This window comes from Mesocricetus auratus, unplaced genomic scaffold (assembly GCF_017639785.1).
Source record: "Mesocricetus auratus isolate SY011 unplaced genomic scaffold, BCM_Maur_2.0 Super-Scaffold_100003, whole genome shotgun sequence".
Taxonomy (NCBI): domain Eukaryota; kingdom Metazoa; phylum Chordata; class Mammalia; order Rodentia; family Cricetidae; genus Mesocricetus; species Mesocricetus auratus.
The window spans coordinates 77220457-77234851 of NW_024429188.1; the positions used below are offsets into that span (position 1 = coordinate 77220457).

The 14395-nt window shown below is 46.3% G+C and overlaps 1 protein-coding gene across 8 annotated transcripts in view; it reads right to left on the minus strand.

Annotated features, from left to right (window-relative positions):
• Positions 1 to 5726: 5726 nt before the first annotated feature.
• Positions 5727 to 14395, minus strand: part of Tsc22d3 (TSC22 domain family member 3) — a 61531-nt gene continuing 52862 nt past the window's right edge. For 6 of the 8 annotated variants that reach the window (XM_040744465.1, XM_040744467.1, XM_040744466.1 and 3 more), the window contains 2 exons: positions 8358 to 8409; positions 5727 to 7278 (listed from right to left, as the gene is read on the minus strand). In XM_040744465.1, the coding sequence (XP_040600399.1) occupies positions 7048 to 7278; positions 8358 to 8409 (283 nt within the window). In that variant the 3' untranslated portion in view covers positions 5727 to 7047. Of the gene's footprint in view, positions 7279 to 8357; positions 8410 to 8754; positions 8921 to 9092; positions 9438 to 14395 lie in introns of those variants that run through there. The other 2 variants (XM_040744469.1, XM_040744471.1) reach the window with 2 other exon arrangements.

The window sequence follows — 14395 nt, forward strand, 5'->3', positions numbered from 1 at the left end:
TTCCATGTGTGCACTGCCCTGCTGGGTAACGGGTAGGTCTTTCAAATATATTTAATCCTAAACTCTCCCCAAAATAGTCTTCACTGATCCTTGTTGTCTAGAACCTAGTCGATTAGAGTCCAAAGTTAATCTAGCCTGTAACAATTGCTCAGAAAATTGACCTGTCTGCTGCTGGAAATGGGGTGGGGATCTAGGGAAGTAGTCCTAGGATGCAGGAAACCTCAGGTTTAGTCCTCAGCACAATATAAACCAGGCATGATGAAGGAAAGACAGAAAGGAACAAAAGAAGGAAGGAAGGAGGAAGGAAGAAAAGAAAGTAGAGTAACATACCGGGAGGGTTGCATAGACCTCTAAAGATATCTTTTTGTTTTGTTTTTTTGAGACAGTGTTTCCGTGTGTAACAGCTCTGGCTGTCCTAGAACTCACTCTGTAGACCAGGCTGGCCTCGAACTCACAGAGATCCACCTGCCTCTGCCTCCCGAGTGCTGGGATCAAAGGCGTGTGCGGAAGCTTCTAGCCAGACAGAGACTTCTCTGTCTTTGGGCTTCCTGGGCAGCAGAGTTAGAAAGGACCTGTTGGAAGCGCTGTGTTTTGCAGCTTGTGGAACTGAGGTCTAGAGCAGTTGATGCAAACCATCATGATATAGGTGCCCGTGGAAAGACAAGGACTGCAGCTCAGAACCCCTGGCTGCCTCTTCCCGGAATACCCAGTTGCTTCAGCCTTCCTCAAAGTGACCTTTAGGGGTGTGTTCAATTTTATGGGATGCCAGGGCTGTGATAAGGCCTCTGAAGAAGAACCGTCAGACAGAATGGACCAAAAGGTAAAAATGAGAGATGTCAGCAAGCCGTGTTTTCCCCCAGCTCTTGCATCACAGCTGAACTGGTTCCCTCCTGGGCTCCCTGTTTGTCCTCTGCAGCCATTTCTCCCCGGGGTGGTGACTTCACATCTATTCACATGACTTCAGCATTTCAGATCCGATGACATGCAGACGTGGGTACATCATGTGTTCCAGCCCTGGCCTTCGCAGTTTTCTGTCCACACAGTTAACGGATGGTCTCTCCATATGCAAATATTCTCAGCTCAGCCGGAAATGCAAATTAGCATTCACATTCTTCCTCTAAAGTCCTTTCAACCTGCTAGACACACAGCACTTTCACGGTGGGGGTGGGAGGAAGGGGGAGCGAGTGTTTCCCAGGGACACACTACCGACTTAGGATACTGACTACATTCTGGGGATAGGTTGGCCATGGTTGCGTGCCAGTCTGAATGTTCTTAACACCAATGGTCGGTGTCCTCCAAATTGGTTAAAATGAAGTAAGGCCTAATGGCTCAAACCTGTAGTCTTGGCTGCTTTAGAATCTGAGGCGGGAGAATTACTTGAGCTCAGGAGTATCAGGAAAATCTTCATCTAGAGAGAAAAGTGGTTACAAGGCTGGAGAGACGGCACAGGAACAAGAATGTTGGCTGCTCTCCCAGAGGACCCAGGTTCAATTGGCAGTGTTCACACTGCAGTCGACAGTTGTCTGTAATTCCAGTTCCACAGAATTTAATGCACTCTCCGTGCCTTCTTGGGGACAAGGAATGCATGTACACAGACATACATGCAGGCAAAATATCCATGCACATAATTTAATTGGTTAAATTTAATTGGTTAAATTTGGATTCGGCGTTGCATATCTGTGATCTTAGCATTTAGGAAGTAGAGGCAGCACATCTTAATTTCTTGGTCATCTTGAGTTATATAATTGAAAATCTGGTTGAAGTCCCAAGGCAGTGTTGGTGGCACACACCTTTAATCCCAGCATTTGGGAGGCAGAGGCAGGCGGATCTCTGTGAGTCCGAGACCAGCCTGGTCTACAAAGTGAGTTCTAGGACAGTCAGGGCTGTTGCATAGAGAAACCCTGTCTCGAAAAACAAAAAAACATAACAAAACACCCATCCCAAATCAGTACCCTTGTCATCTTCAAGCTAGACTACTGAGTTACCTCCTCTCTACCTGACTCATTTTGCTACTAGGTCGTACTGGCTTTTCACCTGCTAGAAGGTCCTCAAAGTTCCCCATAGTGTGACATCTGCAGCAGCATGGACTTGTGACATATGCAGGCTCTATAGCTTGTGTGTGTGGAGCCGCAGCCTGCATTTTGAACTTTCGGGGAGTGCTGATGGGGTGGATTACAGACCACCCTTGAGAAATAACCGCCTTGTATTGGCTTTGTCCTTTCCTTTCGGTGCCCTCTGTTCTCACCCTTCCCTGGGCTGGCCCTCATCACCGCACTCACACCTGGATTAGAACAGTAGGTGGTCCACCAGCTTTGTGGGGTTCACTCCTACATTAGCCCTTGCCTGTTCCAGCCTCTCTAGCTGCCAGAACCCAGCGTCTACAAATAATTCTTGCCTCACACCCTTTCCCTACTCAGAGATTTCCTGAGACCTCTTGGATGCTATCTAAAGGCATTTGGCTTGTGGCCAGCCAAGCCAGCTTCCCGCCCTTTCCTTCTCTGTTCACTCCCATCTTTCCCCGCCTCACTGATTTTTTAATATGGTGTTCTCTGCTGGTTTGGGCTGATTGCCTTTCCTTTCCCATCTCTCCATGTTGTACCCAACATTGGAATGTGAAGCACTACACCACACGGGAGAAATTGAGAAAACTATGGAGGTGGTTCATGCCATTGCTTCAGGCATCCATCTCCCCTCCTCCATATCCATGATTTGCCTTGCACCAGTTATATGACTTTGGTCAAGGGACCTGAAGTCTCTGTACCTTACAGTGTTCTCGTTTTCTCATTGGTAAAATGAAAATGTTTATTATTGGTGGCACTCAGCTGGAGATTAAACCCAGGACATTATTTGTCCTGGGCGTGCTCTCTATCATTGAGCTATACTGTGTCTAAACAGGGATTTCTTAAAGGAAAAGAACTCATTTAGCTTTATTTTATGTGCATTGCAATTATGAGCTGCCATGTAGGTACTGGGATTTGAACTCAGGTCCTCCAGGAGAGCAGCCATGTTCTTAACCACTGAGCTATCTCTCCAGCCATCCCAAACAGGGATTTTAATAGAACATACCTCATAGACTTGTGGAGTAAAAAGTCAATAAAATTGATTATAATGGTATGTGACATAAACTGCCATGTAAGTGATAATATGATTGTGATCTTTACCTCTTCCAGCCAGCTCCTTCCTAGAAATCGTTTCTTCTTGGAATATCGAACTCAGAGTCCCTGGTAAAGCCTTGACTGATCTAGGGGTAGGGGTATTTAAATGCTCAGTGTTTGGATCTGAGTGTGTTTCTCTGTACTCCTCTCCCGGGTACTGGGCTGTCTCTCAAGCTGTAATTGGCCTGCTAGGAGGAGAAAAGGTAAGATTTGAAAGCAAGGGTTTCCAGAGCAAGCATGATGATGTTAGCACAACACCCCTGGAGCCGGTGGGCCCTGCACTTTGCTTCCTGTGCACTTTCTCCAATCTTTCTTCCTATACTCCAGGTACAAGTGGCCCTCCTCCTCCTCCTCCACTCCGTCCCCCTAGCTCTCCAGGAGGCCTCCCTCCCAAGCAGCTTCCTTTATGCTTGTCCTGAGCCTGGAGGCCTTACTCCTCATACCCAAGGCAGCCCCTTTTCTGTAAATCATGTGGTCCCACTGTGTGTGTGTGTGTGTGTGTGTGTGTGTGTGTCTAAACCTAGCTAGCATATATATTACTGTTCTAGTATTCAAATGGATGCTTCTGATTTTGTGGATAAATACAAGTAATTCTTTAAAAGGCCACACTGAATTCAATAATTTTGTTCTTTGCGTCTTCTCTCATCTCCTTTTCTCTCTTGCTCTCAGTAAAGATTCAAAGTTTAACTACTATGGAATTGAGGGGGGTCTGAGAGTATTTCTGACATTTCAAGGGGAAACTGCTGTGTCCTGAAGCCCACGGGAACTCTGGGAGCTACACAGAGTCCTCTGCCTCTGTTTTCTGGCCTGTTTAATGGAGCTAAACAACGACTGCCTTTTTACAAGGTCAGGAAACACAGTTTTGCCTTGAGGAGGGTTACAGAGCAGAGCTCTCACGATCATGGCAAAAAAGCTGCCAGGAAGATCAATGAGACAGTAGACCAGAGGTCACCCAGCAAGTTGGCATGCCCAGAACTAAAGGGTTACTGCTTCAGCTCCAATTGTTTTCTTCCCCTTAGTCTGGGTCTGATGGGAACAGCTGAGCCTAGAACTTCAAAAGGCATGAAAGCCCATCAGTGATGTTTTTCTGCCTTTTTCCACCCTGGTTGCCTTTGTGTGGAGCAACAATAACAAAGAGTTGCTCCTGAGTGTGAACAACAACCCTAAAGTTCCTCTTATCTGCTCTAGTAACCACTGTGGCCTCCGAGGTTGCAGTTGTTTGTCTCTGTTTAGGTGGGGTTGCCTAGGGAACAAAGTTGTTCTCTTTACCACTAAGTGACTGTGGGACAAGTTTTTCCCCTTTCTTGTACAGAAAGTGCTTGTTGACCAGAGGGTTTGATGGACTAGTTTCTGCCCCTCCTCATTCCCCCTCCCCTTCAAACCTCTTCCTTTCCTCATGCCCCCCCCCCTCCTCTTTTTGAGACAAGGTCTCAAGCAGCCTAGGTTGTCCTTGAATTTATCTGCCTGCCTCCATCTCTCAGGTCCTGAGATTATATCAGACAATCACTTCACCCACTTGTCCCCACCCCCAGTCTTTCTGATACCATGGATCAAACCTTCCTTTATTCATCTGTTATTTTTCAGCTAGAAAACAGGGGGTGTGAAGTCTATAGATGTACTGAATAGTTCAAAAGTGCCTCAGCTGGTTTTACAGGGAAAGGGCTTGGGAATAAGGGTTGAGAAACTCAGGTCAGATGAAGGATGGGTGCTTGGGAGCTGACACGGCAATAGCCCTGTTTGTGTCTCCGCCAGCAGCTGTGTATTCGGCACATCATGACCAAATTGACAGGTGTACATGATGAATTTGGCATCCTGAGTGGCAAGGCTGGAACTAGGTAGGGAAATTGGGGCTCAGGAGGCCAGCAAGCAGAGATATGTAACATTAGGAAGATATTTTTGACAACTGAAAAAGAACAGGCCAATATGTGTAAATCTGACAGAGAAGAAAGCATGTCGTTTTAATTTAATTTGGGTAGTAATTGGGCCAAGTCATCCTGGTCACCTTTGAGGCTTATGACTTAAGAAAAATGAAATTCAGTTCAATTGCATGTGTCTAAGTAATAGCTGTGTGTCCTACAGGAAGCCCAGATTAAATGAAATGACTGGCATGGGGTGACTCCCTTGGGAACACAGTAGGTTCAAAATTGGGCCAGAATTAGGTCCAGTTGAGGGTGTGGTACAAGAGACACTAAACGTTCAATAGTTGGTCAGACCAACTGCAGAGAAGCGTGGAAAGGGAAGGGCGGTAGTAAGCAGCCCTCAAGAGGTGCACAGGGAAGCCCAAATAGATTTTGCCCAACCACTGGTGGATGTTGTGAGAGAACTCCCAGGCCCATCTGTGTTAACTTGGCTCATCTCTTGTCATTCATTATGTAGCTTTCATATAAAAGAGCAGGATGGAGTAGGAAGGTTGAGTCCAAATTTTTGTAAGAGCTGTGTGACTTTGGACAAGTTACATGGACTTGCCGAGTCTCAGCATAGGTCTGCCCGTGTTCAACAAATATTGGACATACTAGCAAAACATTTTGCCTCTATCAAGTGCCCACCCAGTGTACATATACAGACACCAACTTTATTTTTAGAAAAAAGAGCAAAGTTTATTGAAATTTCAAGCTACATCTGAAAAATCCAAATCCAAATCCTGATGACATACAACAGGATAAGGTGTCACAAAGTGGAAAGTGTTCACTGTCACAGAACCTCCTTACACAAACTTACTGGGTACATCTCCCAGCCCCACAAGGGATCAAAGCTACTTATTTCTCTTGTCCACCACAAGACTCCATCCTTTGAGTAATCCCAAAGTTTCCCACAAAAATAAAAAATAAAAAACCCAAAACAAAACAAAAACCAACAACAAATAAAAAAAACACCTTCTCAGACAAAATGTGAAGTCCAAGCGGATCGTCTCTCAACCCCATTCTATGTAGTCAGCACCAATGAATGGTGGGTTTGGCATTCAAAAGAGGACTTCATGTGTCTTCAGTGGACAGATGAGGGAGGGTTGCAGCAGCAAGGCATCTGTGGCCGCATTATGAGGCTGGTCCCCCTCTCCCTCCCTTATATCTTGAGTCTTAGATAATCTACAGGACAATGTGGATCAATTTGGTAAATTAGCACAGTCAAAAAATTAGCTTTAAGAGATAAGGGACCAGTCAGTACTCCCAAAGCTGATTAGGCCCTTCAACACGTAGGTGTACGTGTATATGTATACATCACTACACTAATATATAGATCTAGCCCTATAGGTATATATATGCATTTATGGCTATATAGAAAAACTATGCCAATACTAACCAAACAGAACTTTGTAAGCGGTCATCCCAAAGCTGTAATCCCACACTGGGCTGTGCACAAAGCCATGCATTATACCATATTAACCAACAGAAGGCTGACTTGGCTCAATTTCTCCCATCTCTGCCCCTGCCTGGGCAAGACAAAGGAGAAGAGAGAGGTTGCCTCTGCTTAAAACACAAGTGGCTTCTTCATAGAACGGTTGTCAGATGAAGCTGTGGAAGATGTCCATGGAAATGAAAAACAGACCCCTTATACTTTCTGGAGCACACTGGCATGACATCTCAAACTACTTTCTCCTTTGCCAGCTGTAACTAAGTTGCCCAGGCCCTGCAAGCCCCCGGACCCGGTAGCATGAGAGGCTCACTGGCTTGGGGTTACTAGGCCCCATGCAACTCAGTTTTCAGAGACCTGCTCTCTGTCAGGGGTCTGTCACTGGAGTGGACCCAGATGGCCATGTCCTTGGTACATCTCTTGGCACCAGCTATGTTAGGTGTAAAGTTCTCCACATGAGATGACGCTTGGGGAACCAAAAAACAAACTGGAAAGAACTAGGTAGAACAAGTTGTGGCTCTGCCCACCCTGAGGACAGAGCCACTTACACTGCAGAGCCACCAGGGGCTTCTGGGGTTTCTGGGGCTTCGGGTGCTGGCTCTTCAGGGCTCAGTTGGGACTGGAACTTTTCCAGCTGCTCCGGGCTTGCCAGGGTCTTCAGGAGGGTGTTCTCACGCTCCAGCTGGGAGTTCTTCTCCACCAGCTCACGGATCTGCTCCTTTAGGATTTCCACCTCCTCTCTCACAGCATACATCAGATGATTCTTCACTAGATCCTGTCACGGAACAAAGCTATTTATTAACCATCATGGTCCCGCAGCAACACTGTCACCCCGCCATCAATCTGCTGCACTGGCCTTCATGTCACCATCATGCAACCCTCGCTCAGCATGTTGTCCCTGAAGCTCAATTCTTTATGCCCCGTTCTCTGACACACTTAAGATTCTTCTTGTTCAGGAATTGCAGGACTTGGGCCATGCCAGGGTTGGGACCCCAACTTTGTTGCAGATCCTCCAAATTACTAATGACTTTCAAGTCTGACTAGGTTAAGACCTCTTTTAGTTTGTCCTGCTGCTGGCACAAATCTGGGGGAAGCCTACAGTGCACCCCATATTGTTGGTCTGCTTCATAAACATTCGACAACAATATGAAGTTATCTCCTAAAGATGCCACCTATTGTGGCATTTTCTCCCCTGTACATAACCCAGTACACCGAGATACAGTGGTCTTGCAGACTCAAACAGGACACATGAACCTTGCTCTGGGGAAGGGATGGAGCTTGTTATACCCTTTGAATTTCCTGAGGGATTGGAAACTATGACATTAAGCCCCACAGCACAGCTGAGGAGCTCATCACTGCAAGAAGTCCCATGCCTCTGCAGGATTTTGGCTGTTTGGCAAAGTGTGGCCTCTACCTAGTAAGAAGCAGACCAGCAAAAGGGTGGGGTGCTTTGCTTTCTGTTTCCTCCCACTCCTGACCCCAGCCCAGGATCTGCAGAGGCACTGCAGTGCAACTGCATCCAATGAGCTCGGGCCCCTGCCAACTGCAGGAGGCAGACAAACCCAAGAGTCAAGCTCTCACCCTGCACCATCATTCAGGGGGGAGCCAGAGGCTGCTGCAAAGCCCTGGGATGGAGGAGTTCAAAGGGAGGTTGTGTAGCAAGGGCTAACTGGGAATGTCCTAAAAGGCAACCCAACCCACTAGGTGGACTCTAAAGTCTCCAAGGAAGATGGGAAGCTGGCAATTGTTTTCCATAGGGTCCTGGCTAAACGCTTTTCCGTCCACCCCCTCAGACCTGCTCAGAGTTACATAAGCTAAGTCAGGGGACGGTAATGACGCAGTCATGCCACTCACCATGGCCTGCTCAATCTTGTTGTCTAGGGCCACCACGCTGGCTCCGGAGGCACTGCCAAGACAAAAAGCAAAAGCACCCATTACTCACTCTTTAAGTCCAAGGCAGCTGTGACCGAAGTCCTCCATCTGCCTAGGGTCTTCCTTTCTCTTGTCTTCCTGGCCTGAGTTTCAGGCACTTTAGTGTTTAGGTCCCTCTCTCCAACCCCTGCAGGAAGCTGCACTTCTCCAACCCCGCTAGCCTTGCTCGGGCACCGCCCTGAGTTCCAACGGATTGGAGCTCTGCGCGGTTTCTGAGGCGGTCGGGCCTGAGCGGCCTGCTTTCAAGCAATTTGCAAACAATAGAGCGCGCCTGAGGGAAGCTCCCGTTGTGGGCCCCAGAGGTTCCGGGCAAACCTACCGATCTCCAAACCTAGCTAGGAATTCCCTCACGATTCAGAAGCTTCCGGCCTTCTCCCAGACGGTGCACCCAGACCTGCCTAGGTCGCCGCCCCCCTGCCTTCTCGGCGGCAGCTGCTGGTTCTCACCGCACAGCAGCCGCAGGGACGCTCTGCTGGCGGATCCCAGCGCGGAGGTGACCCCCCCTCCTGCGTCCCCTACCCCCGCCCCTTCCCAGGATGCTACACCGCGGGGAACAGGGACCAGTGCAAGGCTAGCTAGCTTTGAGATCCACCTCGGAGCCCAGCCCTGGTTGGCTCCAAGGCTTGATTCCGCGCTCGAGGTCAGGCTAGTGGTTACCTGTTATCCAGTTTAACGGAAACCACATCCCCTCCAAGCAGAGAAGAGAAGAAGGAGATGGAGAAATTGTGCAGCTGATAGACCGCCACCTCCATGGGGGTCTGATACATTTCGGTGTTCATGATTCGAGTTGTCGGGAAGCTGTGGCTGCTTTGGGCGGCCGCTGGCGCGCTGCTATGGGACAGGCCCTGGAGCTAGGAGCAGGAGGAAGGCTGCAGTGCAGAACCTCAGCAAGTCAGGCACTTCCAAGCCGCAGTTGAAGGCAAGTGGCTCGAGGGGTGTCACCAAGTGTGTCACAAACTCCACAGCCACCAGCCCAACCCAAACTCAGAGATAATTTGGGCTCCTGGTTCTTTATATAGGAGGAGCCAGCTGCGTCACATGGCGTCAGGGGCCATGCAAATGAGTCCTGTACTGGGCTTTGTGGCCCAGTTAACCCACGTCCCCCTCCGTGAACCTTAGTCAGGGAGTGTAAACAGTTCAGCACTCTCTTGTGCCAACTGGCATCTCCAAAGAGGACTTTGGAGGCTGGTAAAAACCAAAGTGGAGCGCATTTCTAGAGAAATAAGAAATGCTCTAGTAGGAGGTAGAAAACATTCAGTAGAGGGCGGTACTGCATTTAAAAGCTTTCCGGTGATATGCAATGCTCTCCTGTCACTCCCACCATTAGGAATCTCACTTTCTCCAGCTGGCTGCCCCCTCAGTCAATCTCTTTCCTCGGACAGAGACTTTCTATCTGTATGTTCACTCACTCAGCAATGCAGCTGTCCAGCAAGTATCAGCCAGATGCTTACCTAGCTTGGTCCAAACTCCTGAACCTGGTCAACTCATCTCTCCCTTGAGAAGTACAAGTGTGGGAATAATGGATGGTCTGCATGTGATACACTAACAGGCCTGTACTAATCTATGAATGCATGTGTATGGGGGAAAGGGTGCCCAAGAACTGATGGGATGGACACATACTAGGGAGCAGTAGGTGGGTGACGGAGGATGTGGAAAGACACGGGGTAGTTGAGTTGGCAATGGAGTGATCACAGATGCCAACCCTTTTCTCTTTGGTCTCTACACCCTACTCTGCAAAGAAAATACATTCAACACCATTACCTGAGAGCTCATGACCCTATTTTATGTGTATGGATGTTTTGCTGGTATGTACATCTGTGCCCCACATGAGTGCCTGGTGTCTGAAGCCAGAAGAAGACATTGGATCCCCTGGGACTGGAGTTACAGAAGATTGTGAGCAGCCATGTGGGTGCTGGTAATTGACTGGGCCCTCTGGAAGAGCAGCCAGTGCTCTTGCTGCTGAGCCATCTCTCCAGCCCTAATTTTGTTTATTTACGTACAGGCAGGCTCTGTCTATGTAGCTCAAGATGGCCTCTACTCACAATTCTCCTAAAATCTGGGATTATAGGCTGCACCATCATGACTTGGCTAACTATTTTTGAAAACATTTATAAACTTTCTTATACACATTAAGTTGAAGAAGAAAATTATAAACCAAAGTTACACATAAAGTGCCTCAAGAAGATAGCGCCATGTGATGATGTAACAGTGTAAACAGGAGCCCCGAGGAAAGGAAGATTTAGGGTTTCTCCAGGTGCTCCCAAGCTGAGAACCCTGAAGCATCGACACTAAGGGCAACTTGTCTCCCAGGAATCTCAAAATGCTGATAACAGTTCCACCTACATGTGCATATTTCCTGTTTTTTTCCAACTTTTTATTCTTCTTATAAAATAGGAAATAATGAATAATACAGGAAATCCAAAGAGAGACTCCATCCCCATGGGAAATTTGGCCAAACTATAAATAAATCCACTTTTAGCCACTTCTGTTTACTTTAGAATATAGGAAACTAAGCTGGCACGTTGTGGATTTAAGTGTCTAGTAGTAATAGGTACTTAATAATGACATAAGGAAATGAAATTTCTGTTGTCTAATACAATTACACATCTGCATCAATATATTTCCATTCTTTGGGGTATTAAAAAGAAAGGAAGGAAGGAAAGAAAGAATGAAAAAGGAGGTGGCACCTAAGCCTCGAGGGTCTTTCTTCCTGCTCCTTCCTAAGAGAGGCCACCTGGTGGACAAAATTAGAACTGCAAACATAAGAAAAATGTGGGCAGAGAAAGGAATAAGTGATGCAATCACCAATTCTGTTTACACCAACTCAGGACTAGAGGAACATTAGGTTCCACCAACATATACAATAGTTTGCATGATGTTAAGGCAAGTACACATAAATCAGTGCTCTACAAGTTATGGTCCAATGAAACAATCTAGTGCAATCATTCTATTGGAAAAGTACTGGGACCTCTTATCAGCAAAAGAGGTAATTATTTGCTTCAGGATATTTCTCTTAGACAGGTACCTGGTACTGACACCCTGGCTAAGGCCCCAGCCAAGCCCAATGTGAAGACCTTGACTTCCTCCTGGCTTTTAATGCGTTTATGCCACTGAACAGCCACTGTTTTCAGCTAGATTTCAGTGGCAGCATATTCAATGCCCATTGCAGTTCCAAAGAGCTGACCAATAAACTCTCAAAGCAAATATTTTGCATAGTCTATTTCATACCATTTAAAGTGGGAGATAATGCCAACCTCAGGATATTGTTAACTTCAGGCTCTCTGAATGTGGTGTTTGCACTAAGTGGTGTGAAGCAGACAGAACAAAGTATAGATAGTATTTATAGGTCATCAAGAATGTTATCTGAAGAGGAAAAAACGTTTTAAATTATCAGCTTAGCTGCTTTTGGAGTTCCCTGATTTATTAATCTTCCCTCTGCACCTAGAGCTTTCTTGGTCTGAAAGAACTTCTGAGTTGCTTTTTTTTAATTGCTTTGTTAATTCTTCCTAAACTACTGATACTCACCCCAAGATTACAAAGGAGATGGTGAGAAGGTAGTGGGAGGTAGGGATAAGACAGGTTGACAGGGGCAAAATGCCACCAGGAAAATGGGGTACAAGAGAAGTAAAACAATCATTTTGGTGCAGATTTCCTCATTTGGAAACAGTGACAGAGAAATCCAGGTACTTTGAGAAGAGAAGAGAAAAGAGGAAATAGGGATTGCTCACAAGGTTGAATTGAATTGCTCACTAATTATACTTCAAATAAAACACAAGGTGAGTCTGAGAGTCACTGACAGTAATAGCTACCACTAATGGAGCACTAGCTATGGGCTGACACTGTGCTGGCTATACAAAAATCCTACATTTTTGGCACTATCACTATCATTTACAAATGAAGAAACTGAGGGTCTGGCTACCTTGCCCAAGATGATGAATACATTCCAGAGCTAGGACTCTGGCACAAATCTACTGACCTAGAAACAAAGGGTTTTTTTTTTAAAAAAAACTATATTAGCAAATGGATAATTGTGGGCCAGGAAATATGTTTACTGAAAGAGCAAAGATTACTGATGTTGGAGGAATGAATTGGAGGAGTCAGAGAAGGGTAAGGAGGAAAGAAAGGGTGAAGGAAAATGCCTGTAGGATAACAGCAACATTGGTTCAATATTCAAACTGTCCCTAAGAGCTTTAGAAAAGGGCCATGTTCATTTAGATCAGTTCAAAACACAGTTGAGAAGTCTTCAAAGTCATGTCAGTCTAAGAAATGGGAGATACTAATCTAACTTGGTAGTTCTGGAAAGAAAATGAATATATAGTTCCAGAGCACACACTATTCCAAATAAAGTGTGTTGTCATAGTCAAGTCAAACCCCAAGTTTTTGGGCCCCCACTTACTGACATTCATAGTTAAATCTCCCCATTTTCCTTACTCTTAATGCACCCAGTCTTTAGAATGAGGTCAGTAACAAAACAAGCTTAGCTGGGCATTGTAACACATGCTTTTAATCCCAAAAGGTAGAGGCAGGCAGATCTCTGTGAGTCCATTTTCAGCCTGGTGTATATAGTGAGTTCCAGGTTAGTCAGAGCAACACAGCAAACCCAAAGGAAAGGAGAGGAAAGGAAAGGAGAGGAAAGGAAAGGAGAGGAGAGGAGAGGAGAGGAGAGGAGAGGAGAGGAGAGGAGAGGAGAGGAGAGGAGAGGAGAGGAGAGGAGAGGAGAGGAGAGGAAAGGAAAGGAAAGGGAGAGGGGAGGAAGGGGCAAGTTTATACCAAGAACTTAGCGCTTTTTTTTCCAGACTGATCCACTACACTGTGGATTCAGCCCGCACTTAGATCAATCTCTCTTCTGCTATATGCCCACAGTTCTGTTATGTGAAAAGTAAGTTCATCTCAGTCTCCTGAGAATGACTGGATCCCAGGGTTAGATAAAGAAAACAAAACAACTGATGTAAATGTCTCTATACAAAGATTTTCTAATAACAAGGACAAGGGAGATTGGGGAGGGGGTTGAACTTAAACAGTTAGTTTCCTGGTTAACCCTCAGCACACCAGAAAACTCCTCTGTTCAAAACAGTTCCACCAACCCTTGGAGAGAGTGAAAGATTGCACAGTACATAATATGCATTATCTGATCTAATGCTTCTGAGTAAAATGCTGATCTTTTCCTTCAGTCCTGCACAAGTGGACTTCATACAGGAACTAGCAACTTAAGGCTTCAACAGACCAGCAACATCAACATTCAGAAATATTTATAAGCCTCTTCTTATATCCCACAGCTTATAAATACAGTCTAGATCTGGAGCCAGCACACCAGCAACACCTGCTGAAGAACTAAGCCCTCTACTAGCTTTCACTTTTAGCCCCGATGCCACAGTACTTTGCAATGAAGCAGTCATAACTGGCCCTACCTCCCTCGGGGTAATCTCCTGAAGGAGGGTGTTGAAATGAGGATGGATCTATTCTCCTCATTTCAGGAGGCCCTGCAAGTTAGTTTATTGTTTGAGTTGGAAGAATGTGTTCACATTCCCATTGGTCTGTTCAACTTTAAAAGCCAAAGTCATTGGGACAAGAGCTCCTGCTACTTGGGGTTTCCACAGGACAGTAGATAGGTAACCGGGAAAAATCCTAGCAGCAGAAGCCTCAAATGGGATCTCAGCATGCTGCAAAGGGGTGGAGAGCAGGCTTGGGTGGGTGTGGTAGGTTGGAGGAGGCAGTGAGGGGGAACATCTTACTTCCCTTTTTGTCACACTTGAAGCATTGTGTACCACACAGCCAGAAGGAAACTATTTATAGGCAAGTCTTCCGTATTTTCTACAGGGAATGTTCCACCCAAGGATTCAGCAATATTGCCAGCAAAACACAGGGTCCTATGTCAGGAGAAACGGAAAAGGACATGATGGGAGAGGTGTGGGACCAGCCACAAAACAAACACTGGTTTAGGAGCTAGAAAGGGAAATACA